The 25,085-nt window shown below is 40.4% G+C and overlaps 1 protein-coding gene across 7 annotated transcripts in view; it reads right to left on the bottom strand.

Annotated features, from left to right (window-relative positions):
• LOC116332234 (A-kinase anchor protein 7) overlaps positions 1-24,872 on the bottom strand; it is a 46,131-nt gene extending 21,259 nt beyond the window's left edge. The window contains exons 1-11 of one of the 7 annotated variants that reach the window (XM_039598854.1): positions 24,585-24,872; positions 24,242-24,410; positions 23,911-24,169; positions 23,063-23,218; positions 22,554-22,708; positions 22,016-22,152; positions 19,788-19,948; positions 16,514-16,626; positions 16,048-16,094; positions 15,454-15,554; positions 3,822-5,937 (exon numbers count right to left, since the gene is read on the bottom strand). In XM_039598854.1, coding sequence (XP_039454788.1) covers positions 5,912-5,937; positions 15,454-15,554; positions 16,048-16,094; positions 16,514-16,626; positions 19,788-19,948; positions 22,016-22,152; positions 22,554-22,708; positions 23,063-23,218; positions 23,911-24,169; positions 24,242-24,410; positions 24,585-24,634 — 1,374 coding nt within the window. In that variant the 5' untranslated portion in view covers positions 24,635-24,872 and the 3' untranslated portion in view covers positions 3,822-5,911. Of the gene's footprint in view, positions 1-3,821; positions 5,938-15,453; positions 15,555-16,047; positions 16,095-16,513; positions 16,627-19,787; positions 19,949-22,015; positions 22,153-22,553; positions 22,709-23,062; positions 23,219-23,910; positions 24,170-24,241; positions 24,411-24,584 lie in introns of those variants that run through there. The other 6 variants (XM_039598853.1, XM_039598855.1, XM_039598856.1 and 3 more) reach the window with 6 other exon arrangements.
• Positions 24,873-25,085: the final 213 nt, after the last annotated feature.

Below are 25,085 nucleotides of genomic sequence, written 5' to 3' on the forward strand. Positions count from 1 at the left end.
AGACTGAATCCACATGAGGAAGACTAGGGCTAGACCCAAGTCACAAAATATTTTCCAATTTTATATTTTATTACACAATACTGTGTAGCTCCTGAAGAGTTACAAGAATAATCTACATTTCTGTTAAACTGGTGTGTCAGGCAGTCAAAATTTCAAAGGAAACCACTTCTTAGGCTACTTTTGTGCTCACATGTAGGGCTTGGTATTGTCACTGATTTCTAGAATTGATTCGATTCCGATTCACAAGGTCCCGATTCGATTCAATTCAATTCGATTTGAATCTGGTAAATTTTGCCTAAGATAGTCAGAAATATTATAATTCTGATCATTTATCAGTACTGACACTTGTGAGACTTCATCAGAGGTGTAGGCATCGCAGCAGATGCCTTCGTATCAAAGTAACTGAGGATAAAACACAGAAAAACATGAAGGAGATTTTCCTGGCCTGGCTTTTTATAGCAGATAACCTTAAAAATACTCTGCAGTAGAACAAAAACGGAAGAAAGCATAACTCAGCATATGAACATTACCTGATGCTGCTGAAGTGAAGCAGAGCAAAGTTACAGAGGTTTTATTAGAGACACTGCTAAGCATTTTGCAATTTGTCATAATTTTAAAAAGTTTACATTTCTTCAGTATTGAACAGCAGAAATTCAAACTTTAACTTGGGTAGTGTTTCATAACTGACAGTAACTCATTAACTGAAGAAGATGTGCTATTAGGTGTACTATTGATATTTCTTTTTCTATTTCTTTTCAGCATTTCCGTGCTGTTATGTTTAAGACTTTTGGCCTTTCAGACACTTATGAATATTTATATTCCTTATAAATTGCAAAAACATCATTTTTACATTACTATGTATTAGGGCTGCACGATATTAGGAAAACCTGCGATGTGCGATAACTGTGATCAATATTGTGATAACGATATGACTTGTGATAAAATAAATAGCAAAAAAAACCCCAAAATGAATACATAATTTCCGTTTTACTGCAACAGTTTTATTTAAAGAAAGCTGCTGTATTAGCAGTGTAACAACAAAGTGCACTTTAACATTGAAACATTGCCCCCATAAAAAAATTTCTGAGGCTTGAATTCTGAAAGACATCCTTCCCGGTCTCTATAATTAGTTTTAAATAAACATAACTTAAATTATACTGCAAATTATCTCAATGCAGTTGTTCATCATCTTACCACTCACCAAGTAGTTATGATGTAAGTCAAAACTGCAGAGGAAACTTTACTGTAGTGCTTGTGTAGTTTTCAGCTTGGCTCAGTTCAAACATGACGGTCTTGCGGCATGTTTCGTACATTTGTGGAATGGCGACATGGGAAAAGTAGTTTCGTGAGGGGATGCGGTATCTCCGGTCCACTTTATGTATCAGACTGGTGAAGCCCTCTCTGCTAACTGTATTTATAGGCATCATGTCTTTAGCCAAAAAATGTGTAATGGCCTCTGTTATTTCTTTGTACCGCTTCGACGTTTTCTCATAAGGAGTTCCACTTGAAAAACTCGGATACAGAGACGGCTGTTGGACTGCTGTTTTTTAGCCACGAGTTCATAGTCAGTAGCATTCTCGTCATGCGTCTCACTCTCAGCCATTACAACTCTGACTCGTTGCTGCAGCGTTGTTCGCGCCTCTAATCCATTTGATTGGTTAATGCCATGAAGGGCTCTATTCGACTGGTCAAATGTGTAAAGGGGTTTCTTTGATTGGTAAATTCTTTAAAGCACGTGTGTAAACATTTTAAGGTACCCAATTATCGCAGTTTACGCAGTCTTTTGCGATGGGCCCATCACACAGGCTGATATCGCGATGACAATAAATTTTCGATTTATTGTGCAGGCCTACTATGTATATATTTCCTGTTTCTTCTGTACTGAAAAATGTACTGAACTGAGGTGCATACAGATTTATATGCCGTGACATCTGTTAGGAGTGATAAGTGAAAAGTCTTGTCTGTGAATTGATTGGTTTCTTGTGCTTATCTTTAACGAGTACATCTCTTGGTCTTGGCTTAATCCAGCTCTATGATGTCAGCAGGTTTTTCAATATTTATAAAAAGAAAGCTGCTCGACAGTGATGATGTAATGTTCATTTTGGTGCCTAAAAATGCAAATGTTCCTGCTCCTCTCTCAGGTAAGCGTGCGGTCCTACATTCAAAGGCACTGACCTCAAAGAAGGATCGCAGATGGAGCTCGGTGTAACAGGCATTGCAACTATTCCAGCAAAGGAAAGAAAATGTTTTGCTTCATCCATCTGTGAAAATGGATTATGATAATGGCCAACAGAGTCCAAACAGACCATCAGATTGTGCCTGTTTTAATGAAGTTGTTCTCAGGGCGCAAAACACAAAATATGGACACGCATGATCCCTGTAACACTTTCTCTGTGGAAACTCACACCTAAATCCAAACGGTGGGCTGCTGAAGAAATTATATCCACGTATGTATATCCCACTTTCTTGATCTACATGCCAACATGCAATCTGCAAAAAGTAGAGAAGCAAGGATCAATTTTACATGAGGATGGTGATGAGAACTGGGCCTCCAGGTACAAGGCAGAGACCAAACAGCTGTAATCAAGGTAAGATTACAACCAGGAGCATGAGTATCACGCTGCATGATCTGTGCTGTGTGCCAGTACGTGTGTTATGTATCTTTTAAGCCTTGCCAACACAATCCTTGCTCACCACCAGCTGCACCTGCCAGATTTTCCTCTCTACAACTTCACCCTATACTCCAAAATTAAATTAAAGTTAAAGAGTTGATTCAGCGTACACTGCAGACCCAGAAACCACGCAGAGGTGCATAAGGACTCTTTTTTCAGGGGTAATTCAGACAAATTTAAATAACGCGAGGGAGGAGCTTCGTTCTCCCTAAACTTAAGGTCTCAGCTGGATGGGTCAGACAGCAATAGCCCCCCCACCGCATGTTTTCAAGTTTCAGTACCACTCTGTGGTTAGTTAGTAAGTGTTTGAAATCACGTGTGCATGGTTCCATGGAAACTACAGGTGACCATGAAAATCTATAAGCATTTTTCTCCAGCGACCGGAGGCTGCCAGGGCCTCACCAACTCCTCTGTCGGTCTGCACGGCTGTGGCTTCCATATTCAAAGAATTTTTGATTTTGTTTTTCAGTCTTATGTCAATGTAACTTACATCAATATGAAAAAACAACAACAAAAGCAAAGTCAAATTACAGGCAAACAAATGTTAAGCTAAAATTTCTAGCCGTCTTGTTGGAAGCACTTTGCTGCTACGCAGACGACTGTGTGAAACAACGAGGATTCAGGAAGGAGGGTGATTACACACACGACTTATAAAAACATAAGGGTGCGTTCAAGTGTCCTCAACAGCTCCCTTCAGAAGCTCTGCGGATTGGCCCTCGAGTAATAAATTACTCTCCACCAGTTCCAGGGACGCGTTTTTCAGCTGCAAGTGTGCATATGGGTCTACTTAAAAGCACACCTCTACCCTCCAGCATTAATGTTGGATTACAAACAAGAGCTAAGGGTAAGGGGAGATGTGTTAAAGGAAACACACACACACACACACACACACACACACACACACACACATATATATATATAAACCATGTGCATTGTAGAGCTTTATAAGCTGAGCTCAGCTGCGTCAGTAGACAGTGGAGCCCTTTCTCTAACGGAAGAATTCAGCTCACAGCTGCCACGTTTCACACAATCACACACACACAAACACACTCACAGCTGTGAGGAGGTGTTCTCATTGATTTGCCTTGATTTCTATTGAGTATCAGTTACACCATAACAATACAGTATGTGTACACGCAACGCTTGCTATTGATTTTGGGCTTTTTAATGTCAGATGTTCAGGGTTAGATACAGGGTCAGTTATACAAACAAAACGCGATGTGAGGATGTTTTATCCCAGAAGAACACATTTATTCTCCACATGTTAAACCATAAAAACAGTTGGGGAAAAATTAACACAGCAGTAATCTGCAGCATCTTAAGTACTCTTCCATTTAAGCCTCACAGTGCACACACAGCAGTAACTAAAAAAAAAGAAAAGAAAAAGACACAGTGTGGACTTTGTTTAGCTGATCTGAACTCATGGTGCCTCAGCACTTTGTCACAAGACAGGTTGTGCACACAAAGCAAACAAGACAACTGCATACTTTAGATAACCGAGCTCTATTGAGAGCCTGTTGTTATCAATGCTATCTGATTATCTATACACGTGCCCACAACACAGTTATGTAAGACTGTGTAACACACCTGGCATTTCAATAAAATCCACCAATACTTATGTATGTAGCATTACTATAAATATTTGGTCACATAATTTGGCATTTCAAATACGGAGTAAATCAAACCAAGGCCTCTCCATCTATGCTTCATCTATTCACTATGAACAAACTGAAAGTTATCTTATTGCTGTTAAGGTAAACTAAAGCTACAGGAATGTAAATTATAAATCATCTTTGATAATGTTGCCTGCAAAGAAGATGAGATCTATTCAGCACAGAAGTGCAGATTTACAGATTACTGCTCTCCTGTGGCGGTTGCCATGAGGTAGGATTTTTACCATAAAAACTCAAAGTACTTATCAACCTAAAAAGGAAAAAAGATTACTCATCTGCATTGCACATTTCAGCCAAGACTGAACACAAAACCAAATGGGCTTTTTAGTGGATAATGTGGTCTTTCCACAGTACCGACAGATGAGGTTTTTCTAATTGTCTGTTTTATTTAGACAGAAAACACCACATAAATTCACTTTACTTTGGCTGCTATAATGTAGCCTGTTTGCTCGTCTAAAGTAGCACATCCCTCTCCCACACACGGGCCTTGTTATGATGTTCAATTTTTTTTTTGTGTGTTGAATCAATTTGGCGAAACTAATGTAAAGTAGCATTTTTCACGTGCTCGCTCCATCAGCGTTCACTCACACTCCAATAAACAAGCTGTCCATTGAGGTGGGATCTGTATTTACTCATTCACAGACCGGTGGAGCTTCTTTCACTCAATCATACAATACTACTATGTAAAACCCTCAGGCTGTTTGCAAATGTCATTTTGGTAATCCCCTCCCCCCTCTCAAAGTAACATGTAGTAACATGAATATGCATCAGAAAGACACAAATTATGGTAATAACGTCTAGGAAAGTAACAAAATTCTCTTTTTTATTTTAATCTTGAATATTTCACAAGTACACATGCAGATGGAGAGATCAGCAACCTGGTGTTGTTGGATTGAATCAAACATCATGTCCAAGAGGTGTTCTATTGCATTTAGGTCAGGTGAGCAATCAGTGGTATCAATTCCTTCATCCTCCAGGAACTACCTGCATATTCTTGCCAAATAAAGCCAGACATTGTAGAGTCTGACAGAAGGCCCAAGGATTTCATCCTGACACCTAATGGCAGTCAAGGTGCCGTTGACTAGGCTGTGGAAGTCTGTGCGTCCCTCCATGGATATGCTTCACCAGACCATCACTGACCCACCACCAAACCGGTCATGCTGAACGATGTTACAGTCTCCAGACCCTTTCGAGTGTGTCACATGTGCTTAGCGTGAACCTCCTCTCATCTGTGAAAAGCACAGGGCTTCAGTAGCCGACCTGCCAGTTCTGGTATTCTATGGCAAACGTGCTCTACAGAGCCAGGCAGTGAGCATGGGGCCCACTGTCCTGCTGGAGATCATTTTGTAGTTCTAACAGTGCTCATCTCGTTCCTCATTGCACAAAGGAGCAGATACTGGTCCTGTTGATGGGTTAAGAACTTTTCACAACCTTGTCCAGTTCTCCTTGACTAACTGCCTGTGTTCTGGCACCTCTCCATGCTCTTGAGACTCTATGCTTCTGGAGTAATGATGTGTCATCCTGGAGGAGATACCTGTACAGCCTCTGCAGGGTCCCGGGATCACCTCATGCTACCAGTAGTGACACTGACCCTAGCCAAATGCAAAACAGGTGAAAAACAGTCAGAAAAGATGAGAAAGGAAAAAAATTATCAGTGGCCTCCACCTGTAAAACCATTCCTGTTCCTGTTTCTCCAACTTGATTAAGTAGATTTGTATCCGAGACGTTTAATCGACTTGATGCTAAACTCTGATTAAAAAGCATTCTTTTAATTTGTTTTGAGAGCCACTACCCAGTTGTCCATCTTTTGCCAGTCCTGCTCTTGTCACTGCAGTGTCTCCTTAGCTCGACCGAGCCTCCTCCACCTCGCCTTTTAAATCAAGCTTCCATTCCGTTGTCTGTTTAATGTCACCTTCACTCACACCTTCAATTTTCTCTCGCCATCTGTCTGGCCAACCTATCTGCCCTTTCCATCCGCACAATCTATTTAATTCTACTGATTGTGCAAGCCCGTTCCTCTCTCCTCCGACTTTCCATTCTCTTCCCACACTCATTTATCGTTCTCGATTAATCTCACTTATTTCTTGCTCTCTCCTTTTCAATCTCTTTCTGCTGTGCTTCCATCCTCCCATCTATTCAGCTGGATTATTTGCTCCTTCTCTATTCTCATCTCCTTTATCTTGCTCCAACACACCTGCTATCCTCTTAGCGTTCACTACTGCAAATTGTCAGGTGCTTATTGTTTGCTGCGATCACTACAGATTCAGATGTCGACCTTAGATAGCATACCTGTGTGCCGCGCATAAGCTTTACCATTCTTTCCTAACATCTGAAAAATTCCTGGCAGGGCCTGCTTGATGCTGGAGCCTTGTTCTCTGGTATAATGTGTAATTCCAGGATCATACTACATGATATTTTTTTCTTTCAAGATGTCAGATACAGCAGTGAGAGTCAAGAAACTGCTACTTGGCCATGAGACAAGACTAGACCCTAATCATTCATATGACAGCTTGGCATTTTCATAGTGTGCATGAAGGACATAGGTGATTGTGAAGGGGGTGTTAATCATGGCAGCACCGTCAACATCCTTGCTCTTCCTCGTCAACATATTCTCATGGTGTTCGTCGGGACTATGACACTCTGCAGAATTTGTCAGACTAGATGAGAAAATGATGTTGCTCCCAGATGATGGACAGTGTCTTATAGTTTACTTCTAGTAGTAACACAGCATGCAATAAAACAAGCATCTGTTTTACTGTTCTGCGATCATTGGACTAATATTGTGTAATCTGACTGTGTACAACACCTGATTTAAATCGGGCTGAACTCCCCCTTCAAGGTCACCCTCAGTAGTACCTATGGTTCAGCTTCAGCGTTGCTGCTATTTTTAGGCAGTTTTGTGGGAATCTCGTTCGCTGCCTTTAAACTTCCTCTTTGATTAATAGTCGTTCTTCTCCAGTGTGTCAAACTGGTGATCCTTGAACTGGATTTTTATTTCAGGGGAACTTGAAGAGAGGTAAATCTGGCGAGTCGATGGTATTCTTCTAGGTTCTCACTGCAAGGTTTACATGCTTCAAGACATTTTCATCCTGGGGAACAAACTCACAGTGCACAACTTAAATTGTGGTACAACCTGGTGTCACTGGATTGACTGCGATTGAACTGTGGACTTCAACTGAAACATGCTGGGTCAAAGCCAGAGACCCACTTTACCACACAAAAATCTGGTCAGCTTGAAGGAGAAGTTTCACACCAATAGTTCGTTTACTCTGGTCCGAGTTAGTTGATAAGTTTGGAAACTTGTAGCTTTTCCCCGTGACTTGGTTTCTTTCACAGAGAAAATTCCAAGTGACCTCCATGTGAACCTAAATGTGTCACTACAAACAATGTGTGAATGTTCAATCGGCTTATTGGCCAGATGTGTCTGAGGCGGGAGCAACAAAAATAAAAAGAGGAAGAAGATGCTAAGTTCTGTACTACTGAAGAAGTATACTGTGTATACTTAAATTATAGTGTACTATAGTCCCTTGCCACAGCACAGAATACAAAGGACACACGGCTGAGGAAAGTTTTTCTTAGCTCAGTCTTGCAACAAACACCTGGTAGCTGTTTTGGATTAAGGTTGCATTGCCTTTATACCATAAACAAACTGCTCTGGAGTTGATTGGAATACGTGGTCTTGGTGCTGTTCTTTTGGTCAGCACCCGAGTGTTCACATCTGCTCAAATAAACCAGAGCTCAATTTGAAAGGGACTAAAAACTGCAGGTGTGAAAGGATCCTAAAGTGTACTCTAGAAATGTTCATGCAAGTAGTTATAAAAAGATTTCCAGGTAGCGATTTAAAAGTGGCTCTGAAAGCAGTGAAAGGTGCACAAGAAGAAAAAAAAATGAAGGAGAAACTGGCCAAAACATTTATGATTACATGAAAATTGTTTACATTTTTATTTTTGTACAATTATGTTTTCCTCCCTTGTAAGCACATCCAGAGTTACTTAAGTATAAATTATGCTGGTCACACTAAAATTGGCAATACCTCTGTTTTATGAGATGGCGCTATATAGCACTAAATCGAAGGCCTTACACAGATGCTCCAGTATAACAGACACTCATATCTTCCCTTCTTACAAGGAATTACAGAGGAGGAGGAGTGTACAGGAAGAGAGGTAGTCTATATTAAATTAAATCAATTATTAGAAACAGAGCCAGGCGGATGTGCCAATATTACCACACGGGAAGCCTTAAGCATTAACAGTGAGAGCCTTTAGTATAATTAAGGCTCGTTTGTTTTTACTGTTTTATTTCCCTAGTGCACCCATAATTCCAGCCGAAAGAGGACACTGATCACTGCTTTTAAAGCAGTAGCGACAGCCATAAAAACGCGTCTTGTAACAAAAAATGAGAAAGAAGGGGAGAAAATCTAAATTATCTGCTGAGTGCCAACAAACAATGAACTATTACCAAAGTAATTCAAAATTTTTACAAGCATTTTTCCATGGTCCCTGCACTCGAATGTCTGGCATGTGTCTTTCAACAAACGCAAGACAGATAAGATTCAGCGGACCTACCCGTCGTTGTGGCCTCTACAAACCAGAGGAGTAAAAAAAAAAAAATAATAATCCATCCAATGAAACCATCGATTATGTCCCCATTTTTTTTTACAAAACTCTTAAATGCTCAAAACATCAGGGGTCCCTGTATACTGTTAAACTTTTTACAGCTCAATTTTCATCCTTTAAATATTGTAAACCCCTGATTCAATATTTCTCCAGAGAGAAATTAGCTCACTTACACTCAAATTAACAAAACTGCGTCATCAGTCTGTGTAGCTGCTGAGTGGAAAACGAGCATTGCCAAAGAGTTACTTCATAGAAGAAAAAAAAAACATGCAGCACAGTCTGTACAGAAGTGAGTAACCTTATCTTAACAAAATACCAAAGGGTCAGAGAGCAACAAAGCACCTTCTTGAGTCCATGTGCACGCAGTCCCACAGTGCTGCTGAGCACTTCTAGTCTGTGCGTGCCTGTTAATAAGCATTTACACCCAGTTATTTGGGTGTCTGTACATAAAGCTGTAGGTGTGAATACTGTAAATATCAAAAGGTCCCGACTTGACCTAGACCTATTATTCTACCTCCACAGACACAGACTGGAAATAATACACTAAGGATGCTTTTATAGGCTCGATTTCCATTGGCTGTAACTACATACTAATGGGAAACTGTTCTACTTCTAGGGGGGGTTAAAAAAAAAATCAGGATAAGTATAACAGTTTAAATGTTCCAGGCACATTTTGTAGTGACATGACGAGTGATGAGGACACTTTTCAACACATGCACACAGACTTCTTTAATTGTTTTGTCTCCGTGGCTTAAATTTATGTCACATTCCAACAGGCCAGCGAGTGGAAAGAGAACGAGAAGAGACTCAAGTGTTTTTTGGCGTCTTCGTGCTAAACTTTTGCCACCTGTCCAAACAAAAGTGCACAAACAGCTTTTCCATTTATTCTCTGGCCACCACAGAACAAAATAAGTCAGATAAACATGTCTGATTTTTGTAAAATCAGACCGTTTGTTTTATATTACATCTGTAACACAAACTCTACATAGTATTTTTTAACTATTTCCTGTACTGATTGATGAAATGATGTTTTCATGTGCAGGTGAGGTAAAAGCAAATAACATAGTTTTTCTTATTTTTAACTATGTGACGTGAGCTCAGTGTTTGCACTTCACTTTGCTGTGTATGTTAGGCACTATCAGCTTCTTTGGCAACACTGCAAACACAAACCAGTTGCTCCCTGTTGCATGAAATCCCTGCTTGCTTCAGGACCTGTACTATTAAACTGTAACCGCCACGCCAAACTGATCTCTACTGAAAACATAAAAGTATACAACTTAAGAACATTACAACAGGCAACAAAAATCCCCCCCGTCACCCTTTGTTCTTGCACTCTGTACAGTCTTGCTTCCTCAACCATAAAAAGATGCCCTTTTAGATTACATTCAATGAGCTCTGTAGTGGATTATGTTGTAGTGTGGATTATGGGATTAAGATATACACATACAGACTCTGACCACTGTGCCCCACTGGAAAAAAAACACAGAATGAGAGCCTGAATAATTCTGGATTTTATTTTTTTTACCAATCAGTTCATAACCTTTATGTGTTTTTTCTGGAGTCTTTCCATTAAAATTAAACTGAGACTGTTCATCTCTTTGTAAATGAGCAAACTTTCAAATTCAGCAGGGTATCAAATAATCATTTCCCCTGCTGTATGTATTAGTCAGATGCTTCGCTGACCCTTGACGTGATCCCGTGAGAAACACGGATGTAGAGGAGAACACGCCCGACCAGTTCATCGGACGCTATAATCAAAGCAATAGACACCAAACTACTGCTATCACCTGCAACACATTATGATATTTCATGCAATATTTTGTAAGCAACTCAAGTACGAGGCCTTAATGAAAACTAATAGTATGCGATAAAGCTCTACTTTAAATTAGCCACGTTATTAGCGATTTCCCATTTGAAATACGGTTGAAGTGCCAAGTCTATTCCCGCTGCATTGTCGTCTCCATTGAGCCATAAGACAGCAGCAGGTGTGCTGGCTGAATAATTGCTCTCCTACAGAGAGAGTGATGACACATGCTGCTCATCATGTGTTCTTGGCTGTAGAGATTTCAAGTGTTCGTGCGGATGCCGGTCACTCTTAAACCACAGGTGTTTGAGAAGATGAATAGTTTGTTTTTCTTAACTGCTTCAATTCTGCCATTGTTGTGCGCTGGTATAACTAGATCCATCATACACAACATTTCTGCTATTAATGCTGCTGTTGTAGCATGGCTGGCAGCAGAATGGAAAAGTTTGAGTGGTTTGTGGGAAAATGAAGAAACTCTGTTTCTAAACATAAAAAACCACAGTGTGCTTTGGAGGGCATCCATCCATCCTGGTTTGCTACGGAATTAAATCAAACACTATCGATGGCTCAGAGGAGAGGACTTTTGCGGTACAGACTCTCATCTTGCTCTCAGTGTTGCAACAAGTAGCCCAGTTATAGCGATCTAAAAATATGCTCAGGTCTCATGTCAGATTTCTGTCTCATGTTGGTGAAGCTGTGATTATGGTCAGCATTGTTCTGTCTGCACGTAAGATTCCAATTAGTGAATTCTGAGTCATAAAGTGGGTTTTCCTCCACGAGTTAGGGTGTTTAGTTAGGTGATGACGTTAACAGCTGTCACAAATACAGAACATATTAAAAAGAATACTGACAGACACCAGTGCTACCCCTCAGCCCCCTGATAGCTGCAACTATGGTATCAATTTGAAAATCCTAGATGACTTCCTTCTTGAGTTATTGCATTTACAACATTTTCAGAAATCCTCTGGAATTGTTCTTGACATCGAGGTAAGTGAGATTCAAACTCGTCAGAGGTTTTTAGTAGGTGCACCTATGGCATCAATTTCAAAACCCTAAGGTGCCTCGTTCTTGAGTTACTGTGTTCACAAAGTTGGTTTCCATCCTTTAAAACCCAGAGAAGGCCGAGCATGGTGGTCAGCATCTGGCGTCTTGGTCCCAATTTCCTCCTCCCTCACCTCCATCAGCACTGGCTTTATCTTTATGTGGCTTTTACAGTTTGTGTATTAAGTGTTAGTTGTATGGGGAGTCACCAGCACTCCTGGTGGACTAAAGCTAGTTTAGGGGAGAAGCCTGAATCTGCCAGCCCGCTCTGAGGTTGGTTCATAGTCTTCTCCTGCGTGTTTTAGCCGGGGCTCCCATCTCTTTTTGTTGCAGTTGTTTGTAGGTCACTATTTTCATTATTAAAGGCTTGTTGAATGGCGGCAGTGAGACCGCAACACTTTGTACAATACAAAACATCACTACAGCTTCAGCTGAGTTATTGTAGTTCTTCTTAGTTTGTACGAGGACGATTTTGTTTTTCTCTTAAAGTTTACATTGTCTCGGTTTAAAGCTTATGTAACCTCTAAGCTTGAGGGACTCATCCACTTAAATCCTGCCTTTCCTAGCACTTTGCTCACACACAGCGAGCAGTATCACATCATATTTAAACTCTCCTCACTGTAACATTCAGTGAGGAAGCTGCATGGTAACATCAGAGCAATGGATGCAATATTTTCCCCCTATTTTCATACATTTTAAATAAGCGCTGTTTTGGAAAAACACTTGACAAAAAACACAAGCTTTTTGATGATGTGAAGTGTGAGGTAAACACCCCCCTCCCCTCGACCGTTTCTCACTCCCACACACACACACACACACACACACACACACACAGTCGCTCTTTGTCTCTCACAGACAGCCCAGTGATCCACAAAACATTGTGACAGCCTAGTTACACTGACAGCTCTCTCTCTCTCTCTCTCACACACTCACGCATACACAGCTATTACTGCAGATACTTGACAGCGAGACTTAGGAAGTGCTTGTGTGTGTGAGACTGAGGTATACACAACTCCGGTTAACTCCATGGTAACTAAGGGTAGGACAAATTTTGGTGTGACGACATATCGGAGTGCTTTTTCTTGTGAAAGCTTTCTGCAAAATACCCTAACTAAAAATTATGTCACTTTTCAGAGCCAAACTTTATTTCAGACTCATGACTGAGACTGAGTCATAAAAACACAAATATTTCTACTGAAGTAAATACTGTAAAGGAAAGGGTTACTGGTAACAACATTATGAATATAATAATTATGGAGCTACTTTGAAGCCAAGAGAAATGAGCTATTCAGTGGATCCTTTCATCTGAAAGACGAAGATGAAATTCACCACGAATCTTCCTTCAGTACTTCAGACCTGTTTTACTTGATGGCATCTGGTTCTGACCCCAAATTTTGATGCTTTTATCTGCTCTTTAATGACTGTTTAGGTTTTCTGCTACACTTAAAACATGGATGTAATGTCGGGGGGAAACCAAGGCAGAAGTGTGTTAAAACTGTGCATTATATTTAATGGCCACTGGGGGCTGATTCGCGTGGTTGCAAAAAGCCTTCTGTACCTATAGGAGTCAGGAAAACGGCTTCTGTAAACACTTTCCTGATGAGTTTATCGGCTCAGTCACTCATTTCGGGTTCGTCGGGTCATTTTTTAAGATTTTGTAAATTCTGGTCATACTGTGTTAAGAGAGGATTATTTTGGGTTTGCCCAATCACAAAATAAGAACTTGTGATTGACAAGTCGTTAGCCAAAGAGCATGCGCTTTCACACTCAGACCTGCCTCTTCTCATCGCATCGGGTTTTAGTGAAAACATCTAAAAGCTTCAAAACAGAACTTCACAAACAAGTGGGTGACAGCAGGGTAGTTTATGTTCTTACCCAGCACTCAAACCATATTTTATACTGCAAGCTGCAAGCTGCATCCAGCATTTGCTAATTTAATCAACTCAATGTCATTTGAAAAGAGGGTCATCAGTCATTAAATTCAGCATTTCATTGATCTTTTCCTCCAGCTTTCTTGGGGTAACTTTCACATTTACTCACAGATATTCTGAAGCATCACAGGTGACCCGTCATGTAGGGCGTTAAATACTGTGATACCATTGGTGTGGCTCCTCGGTGAATTCTACTCATAATAGAAAAACATGTGGCCAATGCAGAGAAACAAGTCACTCAGTGTTTCCATCCCACTGTGAAACTAACTGAATATTTATTTTGTTTTTTAATTATCACACAAACTGTTTCTACATTTTATGAGGGGCTCTGAAAAGAAGTTTCCTTTCACTAAATCTGGCATTTTAAAAAAAGATGCTTGTTTGTTGCCCTGGGGCGTTTGGATCATCAGAGAAGTGATTTTCATTGAACCACAGACCACATTAATTAGATCAGCAGAGTTTCTCAAGTTAAGACTTCTTTGTTGGCAGATTGAAACACTAATCAGTCACAGCTTAAAACTACATGATGGATGTTTTATGAAAAGCACCATAAATGACCCTGAGAGAAGCATTTGTGCCTCTAATCTAAGTACAGCATGTTGCTTTGTTGGTATTTCAGAGCCGAGGGGCACATTTTCATTTTGTTTCTAAAAGCAGATTAAATGATTACAATAATTTTTTGTTGCATTTTTTAATAACAAAATGTCTCCAATCTCATCTCATCATGTGAGGACTATCGGTCTATTGTTTTTCAATGACGGATGACAAGAAGTGGCCGCTCACAAACTAATCACGGCAATTTGTTTTATCCCCAGACAGACAAAACTGATGGAAGTAATCCTTTAAAAGACACGTTTTCCTCTAAACAGAATTCCCTGTCGGCTCCCGGTAGCTGCTAGACAAGAAGAGCACAAACGTACTGACAGTCTGGCAGCATCCCAAGTCGACAGTGCCGTCTCAAATCATGTCTGGCTACAGAGTAATAAACAGCACGACATCAATGAGAAAGGAGCTGCACGGGCACAAGAATTATTCTACTCGATCAAACCGAACTAAAAGCATGAGCCATTTCCCTCCATGTTTCGCACACTCACATTTTTACATGTTTCACTCACAGTAATGAAACTGTTTAACTTTTTAAAGCAGAAACCTTTCAGTACTTCTTACATTTAGAGATAATTTGAGTCATTATTCTCTACCGCCGCCAAGTTTTCAAAGACCCGGCAGGCATTAATACACAGCTGGGTGGTAATGGCTAAAATGGAAATTAGCTCTCTTGTGTAACACTGCTGTGTTTGATTAGACCACTGTGCCTCTCTTTTAAGTTCTGCTAAGTACTTGAAGTTTGATGGTGTTACACAAATCCCCTTAGAATAAAAAAGAAAACCGATCAAACCACCAACAACAACAGCAAGTAGCAAGAAAATGAAAAAACTGCAGTCATACTGGCAGATAAAATCAGCAAAACCACCAAATCCTCATTCTAATGAATAACAAAACTAAGCTCTAGTTCACCTCTCCCACAGAAAACCAAATTACAAAAATATTAAGCCAAACTGTTGTTGCTGTGAGCACATTTTACCCACAGCTCCCACAGAAAACCAAATTATTGAGACTCTCATGTGAGCTGACAGCGCCCTCTGGTGGTTCAGTTTTGCCTCTGACGCAACAAAACAGGGCTCAAAAATAACTGTGTGAGTTTGTGTGTTTACTAACCAAGCTGTAGTGACGTTTCAGTGTGGTAATATCCATCTTGCTGCTTCTTCTTCAACATAGAACAAAGATCCACCCGCTCAACCGTCTGATCTCCAAAAAATCTGCGGTGATGAAATGAAAAACAGTCACAATGACAGAAGATAAAGACGCAGCGAGCACTGAGGCCTCCAGCAGATAATAAAGGCAGCTGTCAGTCATATAGCTGCTTGATGGGAAAGAGCAGCGGGGGTGACAGCCAAATTTAAGCCTTTTTCACACGCAGCAGGTAGGAGAGAGAAGATGAGCACTCGTAAGCTGGGAATTCAAAGGATTATTACCTGCGCTATTCTCATGCTGGAGTGATCAGATGTCAAATGTATTTTGCACCTGGGAGATGGCTTTAAATACAAGGCATACTAGGTTTCTGTGTAAATTTGCATCTTAAAAACTACAAAAAAAGAGTCAAAACATTACGAGATGCCATAATGTTCAAGCACCGTGTCATCTATAGCAGCTGTTTGAGTCATACAATGGCCCAGTGCACAAGAAGTCCAAACCTTATAATGTGCTGTGCAGATTATGAATTTTTCATTGTATGAGAAACAAAGTACCTACTTGTCAGTGTAGTTGGAGTAAAGGGCCGGGTCCACACGCTTTATACCCTGAGAGAGACAAAGGAGAAATGAGTCGTATTAGTCACAGGTTGCGATAAACAAAGTGAAATTTGTGCACGCACACGCACACACACACACACACACACACACACACACACACTGACAGGAAGAAGACAAGTACGCCGCCCGGCAGGCACCAGGAAGGATAAAGTAAGATAAAGTGTCAGAGGGAACAAGATAGATGCTATAATTCTTCTTCTTTCCTCATCACCAACTCTAAAGTGATATAAATTCAATTTTCTTCTTAGTTATTAATTCTAATGCCCATTATCAGTTTTTGCTGGAGCCATAATGTGACATTTACCTACGGCTGAAACATTTTAACAGCTGCTGAGGGGAAGGGGAGGGAGAAGCAACAGGGCAGATGGTGTAGTTAAAGGCAGCTTTTTATTAAAAACAACGCAAACCTGAGATCGGAGTTTTGAAGCTCTGGACAGCTTCATAATGGTGAGGTGGGGTTCAAACCCTCGGCAGTCTCCTTGCAGAAGCCCCTGCTCCTCAAAACGGCTCCGCAACAACTCTGCAACAGACGTGCGCACATTTATTTTTAATATAAACTTTCACCAAGTGAATCATTCAATTAAATACTGAAAATAAGCACATTAAAAAATTCAGCACATTTTCACAGCAAACCAAAATAAGCACATTTAATAAACTAAAAGGAAGGATGGCAACCTTAGAGAATATGACGTGGATTCAAATGCACAATAACGTAACTCCATTTATTCCGCTCAAGCATCTCGACTCCCTATTATAGATTTTTTTTTACTGCTATAACAGAGTACACAAATGGAGCGGCCACAGACGGCTGAGAATGTGTGTCAGATGATGTGGGGAAAAAAAGCTTTTAGCCCAAATATCATTTAGCTACTGAGATAAAGATAGATAAGTGAACAAAGGCGTAAACACACAGACAAGCCTGCAAGGACAAATATACAGACAAACAGTGTTTAGAGTCAGACTACAGAGGTATTTTTAGATGAGGAGCTCTACAGGGAGAGAAAGGTTAGTATATAATCAATACCAGTGGTGGAAAGTACAGACAAGATGACGAGAGGGCCTGACTTCCTGCCTTATATTTCCTTTGCTTGTAGCACTTCCCATAAGGACGTTTGATTTGTAGATCTTCTGTTCCTACAGAGTAATTTTCCACAAAAATAACAACTGGAGCCCTTCTTTATGAATGCTGCTTGTTAAATCCCACCTTATCTAAATGCTTCATAAGCAGGGCCTTAAAAGAAGCTTCAGTCTACATGAAAACTTTAAGGTTTCAACACAAAAATCTCTAATGTTACTACTAATGAGAAAAGCCCTACAAACTCCGACATTCACAGGCGGTGGGGGTGCCATTACATTCCATTCATCCCATAAAATGTAACTCTACACCTTTAACTTGTTTAATATGCAAAGATCTATGACTTTCATATCAGCCCTTTTACATTATCCTTCCACTTGCCTGCAACTCGTCCCCCAGAGTCCTCCACACTCTCAAATTCTCCTGCTTGTTTTGATAACCAGATGAGAAAAGCCCCGGCATTAATGTCTTAATCAGGAGGTCCTGGAACAGGTCCTGGTGGTGCTATGCTGGGAAGGGGAGTGGGGAGGTGTCGCACAACTATTCATTAAACAAAATTCAATACACCCGTCCAAGCAAAGCTTTTACATACATTAACATTAGTGCAGTAAAAGCTTCCCAGCCAAAGAAACATCAGCATTTCCTTTGAACCTCATCTGTCACTTTCTCTCCTCTGTCTGCGTTTCCGTTTCGCCCGGAGGAGCACAGGAGACGTACACGACGAAGCAGAGAGCAGAGGAAAGAGCAAAACACCAGCACGAACGTAACATCATCCAAACAGCATCGCAACACAGCGATTCTGAGATACCTGGCACGCTGCTTTGAAAGATTCATGGCATCCATGCAACCAAAAGATTAAAAAAAGCTGCATTAAAGTGCGAAATATGAATTTATTCCCTGCATTTTGGTCTCAACGTCCATCAATACCATTCAATTTTAATGCAAGTGTTATCAGCTCTCCAGTTAGCATTCCCCACTGTCCGCCATTTAGTATTACCTGGTATTGTTCTCTGCTTCAAACAGCTTCAAGTTTCACTAAGAAGATTGATATCTGGTGCCAGCTTACTGATAATTGTATCATAACAGGATGTGATACACTATATAGTGATATCAGCATTTCATCCCACCCCTTTTAAGTTAGATAAACCTTGTCCCAAATCACCAGCTCTGGCAAGTTAGCCCCAGCTAATAATTGCCATGCCCGAAACCCATCGCTGTCTGATTCACTGTTTTTGAGACTTAGATAAAATAAAATCCCCCTCAAACTCTGATATCAAAAGTAATAATATGTAGAAACGTTGCCCTTGTAGCTCTGTCTAAAACAAAACAGCTTCTGTATTGCTGAATTACACCAAACCCTGACACTGAATTCTTTCTGGGATTTGCCTTTGCTTGGCCATAGCATGTAGCACATTTTTGGCTCTCAGCAGCAGATCTCAGCATGAGCGGCTACAAATCCCACAAAAAAGTAATGCTGCCCAAACACTATATGTTCAGTTTAGAAACAATCGAAAAACCTTATGTATCATACACACATTAATTACAGCATACTTCCAATTTAACTGTTAAGGGTGCAAATGGACCGTATTAAGTGAAGGTCACCTCATTCACTCTGTATTATACGTGTGTGTGTTTTAGTGGTGCAAGAGCAATGGAGTGGGAATCCTCTTAGAAATGGCTTAATGTTGTTGCCGGAGGCACAACAGAAAAACAAACACGCAAAAGCTTCTGAAGGCACCCACACACGTGGATTCAGGCACAAGAAGAAAAATGTAGGAACCGAAACGTCGACACGTACAAATGTACACACACACACACACACACACACACACACACACACACACACACACACACACACACACACACACAAAGTGATAACAGAAAAGGAAAAACACTAAAATTTCCATTTTATTTAATCAAATTGACTAAATTACAGATGAGGACGTGTTCACACTGAAAAACAAATCAAAACGTGGAAGTCTCTGCACTACATAGAGTATGACTTTAATCATTTCTACACGTTTGTTTGTACGGTGTATAACTTTGACCTGCAGGTTCTTACCAAACTGGTTGCCATTTATTTTTAGAAATCCACTATTCTCGTCTTACCAGCTCCTCTGTTATCTCTGTGAGATAAACATCAGGCTTAGACTTTCCATGACTTCTGAATGAGAGACTTATGACTCTAAACATCTTAAAGAATGTGCCCTTCCTTCTCTTGAAGTTGTCTAATCATTGATACCCATAAGAAAGGCTCCACCACAGCAAGCATCCACCTGCATTAAGGTGTTTTAAGCTTTGTAGTGTCTCGAGAAGGAAATAAAACCCTCCAACTGTGCATACTTTTAATTGATCTGATATGTAGGAATGTAAGAAGACACTATTAGTTACTAGCAGCTGATTCCAACTTCAGACATCCCTCCAAAGTGCACACCAAGCCAAGTACAATATCACATTAGCACTGAATGATACAATTTCACCCTCTACTAAAGCGTGAAAAGCAATTAGAATAAAAATGTTACTCAGTGCTTTCATACCTAAACACCAAAGAGACAGAGAGAGGAAGGATGACCACAAGAGCAAGAAGCTAAATGTTTGCCACTGACCTGCCAAGCTGTCCAATGTGTGTCTGTGTTGTCCGGAGGCCAGTCCGACAAACACCACCTCCTTCCTGAAATGACTTATCCCTGAGAAGGGCAAGACCAGATCCCTCCCACCCAGCAACTCAGCCAGTGACGGCTCAACCTGAGCCAGCACCGCAGCCGCCCTAAAAGGAAATATACACATGAATATGCACAACACACCAACACGCACACACATTCATGACTTAATCCCCTCTCTCGCTCCCTTCCTGTCATATTACATAATGGGAGAATCTAGTGATTACTAATAACAGCATCTTCTTCTTGATGGGATTAAGCATCACTTCATCACATAACGCAGCTCCGATGTCCCTGAGTGTCACAGAGTTAGCTCACAAAAACACAGACTGTCTTTATATTTCCATCAGCCTCTTAAGCTATGCAAGAACAGCAATTTCACACTCAAATCTTTATTTTTCTACTGATATGTTTGGGACAGATATGTGCTGACAGAGTAAAAAATAACCGAAAATGATCATTAAAAGAAAGTTTAAGATGAAAACGATGTAATGAAATCCATTCCAGGGGTGTTTGTTCACTTTAATTGATACATAAAAGAGGTGATTTTCAATTTAAGCTGACTAATACAAGGGTTACTCTAAAACATGCAAGCCGCTCCAAAAAAATGTACAGCCTGACCGTCGCGGAAGTGCTGAGAGGAAAAGATAAGACACAAGCCACACTTAATGTGACATGTTGGTAATTAGTCACTGCCAACACTGCATCCGTGTCTTTAGTCCATACATTTACTTCCACAACAGGATTTTGGCGAGCTATCAGATTTAGCTGATGTTGTGATAATGTGCAGCTTTAAAGAGGCTAAATGGGATTCAATAAGAAAATTTGATTCTGACAGTAAACTAGTTTGAGAGCACTCTGTTTGATTGAAGTTCGGCATTTTAGAATTACTGTGCATTTTATGCTCAGAGAACAATAAAGAAAATGGAGAAACCGGAACAAATAGAACAATAGAACAAACAATAGAACAAACTAGATGTTGTTCTAGTCAACCTACATCCCAAGACACGACACCTGCTGTCACTGAGTACACCCCTGCTACATCCATGCATGTGTGCATGTTTGGCAAAAAAATAGAAAAAAAAAAAGCTGCTGAGGATTGTCCGCATGGAAGAGGAGGAGCGACCCAACACAGTAATCTGGGTGATACAATGATCTCAGTGAGGGGCAGAAATTTGTTTTGGTAAAACAGTTTTTTGTTGCATAGCTTTGGCCATTTTATTTGCCGCCCCTTCTCTGAGCCTGGGTCTGCTGGAGGTTCCTTCCTGTTAAAAGGGAGTTTTTCCTTCCCACTGTCACCAAGTGCTTGCTCATAGAGGGTTGTGCAATACCGAAGGGATTTCTTTCTGATATCTTTCTGATTACCTTAAAATATAAAGCACTGTGAGGTGACTGTGGTTGTAATTTGGCACTAAGTATACCTGAGTTGAACTGAGTCTTCTTAGGTACAATAATGAACCTCAGAACAGCCCTATAATGTAGCATCCAATGTGTGTTATTAAAAAAAAAAAGCTCTGAAGGAATAGATCAAAGAGCTGCAACAATGTGTGTGTGAATGTGGCTCGCAGTGCTGGAGTGATCAATAAGACCAGAAAAGTGGAATATAAAAAGCAACCCACAACACTGTGAGCACTTAGATGATCATTTTCAGGCTCACAGAGAGATGCTCTGCTGTAACTAATAACATTAACAATAGTCGTCTTTTTACTGTTACTACTCAAGGCCATTTTTAATGCTATGAGTAACAACTGAGTTCAAAATGGCTGCTGTAAAAAAGCATTTTGTTGTGGGATCAACAGAAGACTTTTGTGATAGAAGTCATTTTATTATGTCGCAGTAAGAAAAGGATGGGTATCTAAATGATGAACTTCTTCAGTTTGAGGGCGACTCTTATTCAGAGCAAAGTTTACTTCCTGTTGTAACTACTAAAACATAATTTATTGCTGTCATGAACAATATAATGTCTGCTTTTTACTGTTACTGTGCTATAGCATGACCAAAATATGACATGCACTCACATTCTACAATCTAATTATAGTTAGTTAAAGAAGCAAAGATCATTTCATTTCATATGAACTTCTGTGTGTGTGTGTGTGTGTGTGTGTGTGTGTGTGTGTGTGTGTGTGTGTGTGTGTGTGTGTGTGATGTGGATGTCAGCATGCGCACCAACTCACAGGTCTACTTGCTCCTGATTGGCAAGATGAGTGACTAAAAGCGTGATGTGAAGGGTTGGGACAGGGATCATAGCTTTGGCCAGTCGGGGGTCCTGCTGGAGCACGGCCTCTTGGACCTCACTCACAGCTGAACTTATCTGTCAGTAGACAGAGAGCAGAAGTCAGTTAAAAGCCACGTCCTTAAACTGTGATTTCATATTGACTGTATGAAAGGGGAAATTAAACTGACAGCTATCAGCCTGAGAGAAACTCGAGGTCTGTTAAAGAACACCTGCCAAGGCCCAGGTGAGGTTCAAAGAGTTCGTTACCATAGTAACTGTCCCTTGATTTCCTTCACTTTCTTGTTAACAAACTCAGAGCTTTCTGTAAATCCACTTTCTGGAGGAGACCCTTTTTTTTAAACAACCAGCTTCTGATAGACGAAGAAAGGAAAGATGTCTGGGGGTGGTTTTTCTTTCTATTTTGTGGTTCTACGGAGAGACACTTTCCATAAAAAGTATTTACAATGTGCATAACTCCACCTGCTCCAGCTCCTTACCTGAGTGTTAGTGATGGGGATGGAAACAAAGTAATTGGGTCGCTGGCTCTCTTTCTTTTTCTTCTTCTTGTCCCCGTCGTCCTCACTGTCCACTCGGCCCTCGCTGTCTCCTCGCTTTCTCTTTCTCTTTTTCTTAGTTGACTCTTGGCTGGGGACTATGGACAACAGCAAAATGAAAGCTGCAATTAAAAATATCAATTAAAAGGTCCCAAATCGCGAAAACACATCCTATTTTGTTATGTAGTTCTAATAGAGTTGGAGGTGTAAAATATAAGCTATGAAAATATGAAGTTGCTTCTGATTCCGTTCCTCCAGCACCAACACCAGTACATAAAAACTGGACATCACACTAAGGATTTGCATAAAAATAAATATAATACAGGATCAGGACAGTGAAAACAGACCACTTATTAGCCACAAGGTGCCCGTTTGACTTGTCATCAAGGCTTCTTAATAGTGGGGAAAAAAATGCTGCTAATTCAAGTAATTATAAAACATTAGGAACATACATAGTGCTTTCCATGTCGTTGGGCTGGTCAAAGCAAATGGAAGCTCTGACAATAAGTTTTCAGAAGTATCAGATGACTTCAGCGTTTTCTTCATCAGTTTCTTCCTCTCCCTCCTCAGCTTCCTTCTAGTCTTCTTCTCATTTGATCCTGAAGGAGCTGTCAAAAAAACAAACAGGTTTAGCATACTGTATATACATGAACTGAATATACAAATGAAAATAAAAGAACAGACATGCAGTCACAGGCATGGAGTGTTACCCACAGATTTGACACGGCTCATGAAATAGTGTGCTAGACACAGCACCAGAACCCAAAATGATGATACCCAAAATCTGAAAGTCTGAGAATCATACAACTGGTATTGGTACTGAGTACTAAGTTTCTGGCACTGTAACATCTTTACAGTGTGCTTAAGTTGCTTAAGTGCAGAATGCCGGCATAGAAGATCGTGTTCTACTAACGTTAAATTATTACTACTGTATGAGTAGTCATCTAAATTGCATCTGGACTTTGACTCAGGCAGAACCACATAATAAAACGTGTTATGCCATAAGCTTAAGAGTTTCTGGCAAAAACTTAAAGTTATGTTTGGTCACCTCATAAGATTTTAAAAAGCAGTTATGAAACCTTTTTTCATTTAAATTCAATCATGCAAGGACACGTGGCAGGCGTGTTTACTAGTCTATTGTTTTCCACGCTCACATTTGATAAATATCACTTTGCTAAATAAAACACAGATTTCAAATTATGTGGTACCAAGAAGCCTACAAAAAAAGAGAATTTATTCCCCAATTAAACTAAAGATTATCAGTATTGTATGACAGTTTCAAGCAGTTTGTCAAACTTACTGGACACTGAGGCGGCTTCAGTATCTGCAGGACTTTCCTGGACCTCCATGCCGACTGCCCCTGTCTGGGCTGAAGTCATCACCATCTCTCTCAGCTCCTTGTGCTCTTCTCCGACCTCCTTTCCTGCCAGATTTTCATCACCACCATCACCCTCATCATCCTCATCTGATGCAACTGCAGTTGTGTCTCTTCCGTAGGAGATGCTGGCTGGCAGCATATCACACACGGTGAGCAGATGATGATAGGACGGTGCTGTCACCTAAAACAGAGAGGCCATGTATCATTTCCAGGTTACACTTTCTGCAGCCAGCTTGATTTTTCTCTTCATTACCTGAAATCTGAACCGCTGTGCAGGCGGCTTGAGGCGAAGAGCTCTGGCTTGTTGGTAATGACTGACAGATACTGAATGATGACTCCTAAACGGCACTTCATTAACAGCACATATCCTCTGTAAACACGCGTTTTGTGAACGCTTAGACCCGAGGCACAATATCACACGGCTGAAGATCATAACACACAAGTCTGTTCAATTTTAGATATAAACTTTTAGATTTTTAAACAGAGAAATATGTAAAGTAGGCATCACAGAGAACAACATTGCAACTACCACAAAAAAAAACAAAAACAAAACACAAGTCTGCAGCTTCTTACGAAACTCAAAAGACTGGCTTTACCTCCGTTTACAACACCTGTTGAAGTATATCAGAGCCATGCTGCAGAACATCTGCTGAGCTACACAACTGTTAGCTAACTCTCTCTAACGGAGCTGTGCTAATGTTTATCAAACTAAACGAAATACGCGCACATTTTTCTTACTTTTCTTTATATCGAGCTGGCGCAAAAAGCACGCAGGTGGTAGTGTTTGTATCAAAACTGGTAAGGTACATAACACAAAATAATATTCATGCCAACGCGCTAACTAGCAGGACCTACCGGAAGCATTCATTTGTAAACAATATCAAACTTCCGGTCTAGAAAAAAAAAACACTTTCAAAGTAAAAGTACAAGTTATATGTCCTCTCCATTTAGGAAAAAAAAAGACACTAAAGACACGATCATATTCATCCAGCTTAGTTTAACTTCATATTTACAGTTTTTTTCCACCTTAATTTTCCCTTTCATGAATGCCTTTCTGCAGAAGCTCTACGCCCCAGGGGGCCTCAAAACACAGTTTA

Source organism: Oreochromis aureus, linkage group 15 (genome assembly GCF_013358895.1).
Source record: "Oreochromis aureus strain Israel breed Guangdong linkage group 15, ZZ_aureus, whole genome shotgun sequence".
In the NCBI taxonomy this organism is placed as follows: Eukaryota; Metazoa; Chordata; class Actinopteri; order Cichliformes; family Cichlidae; genus Oreochromis; species Oreochromis aureus.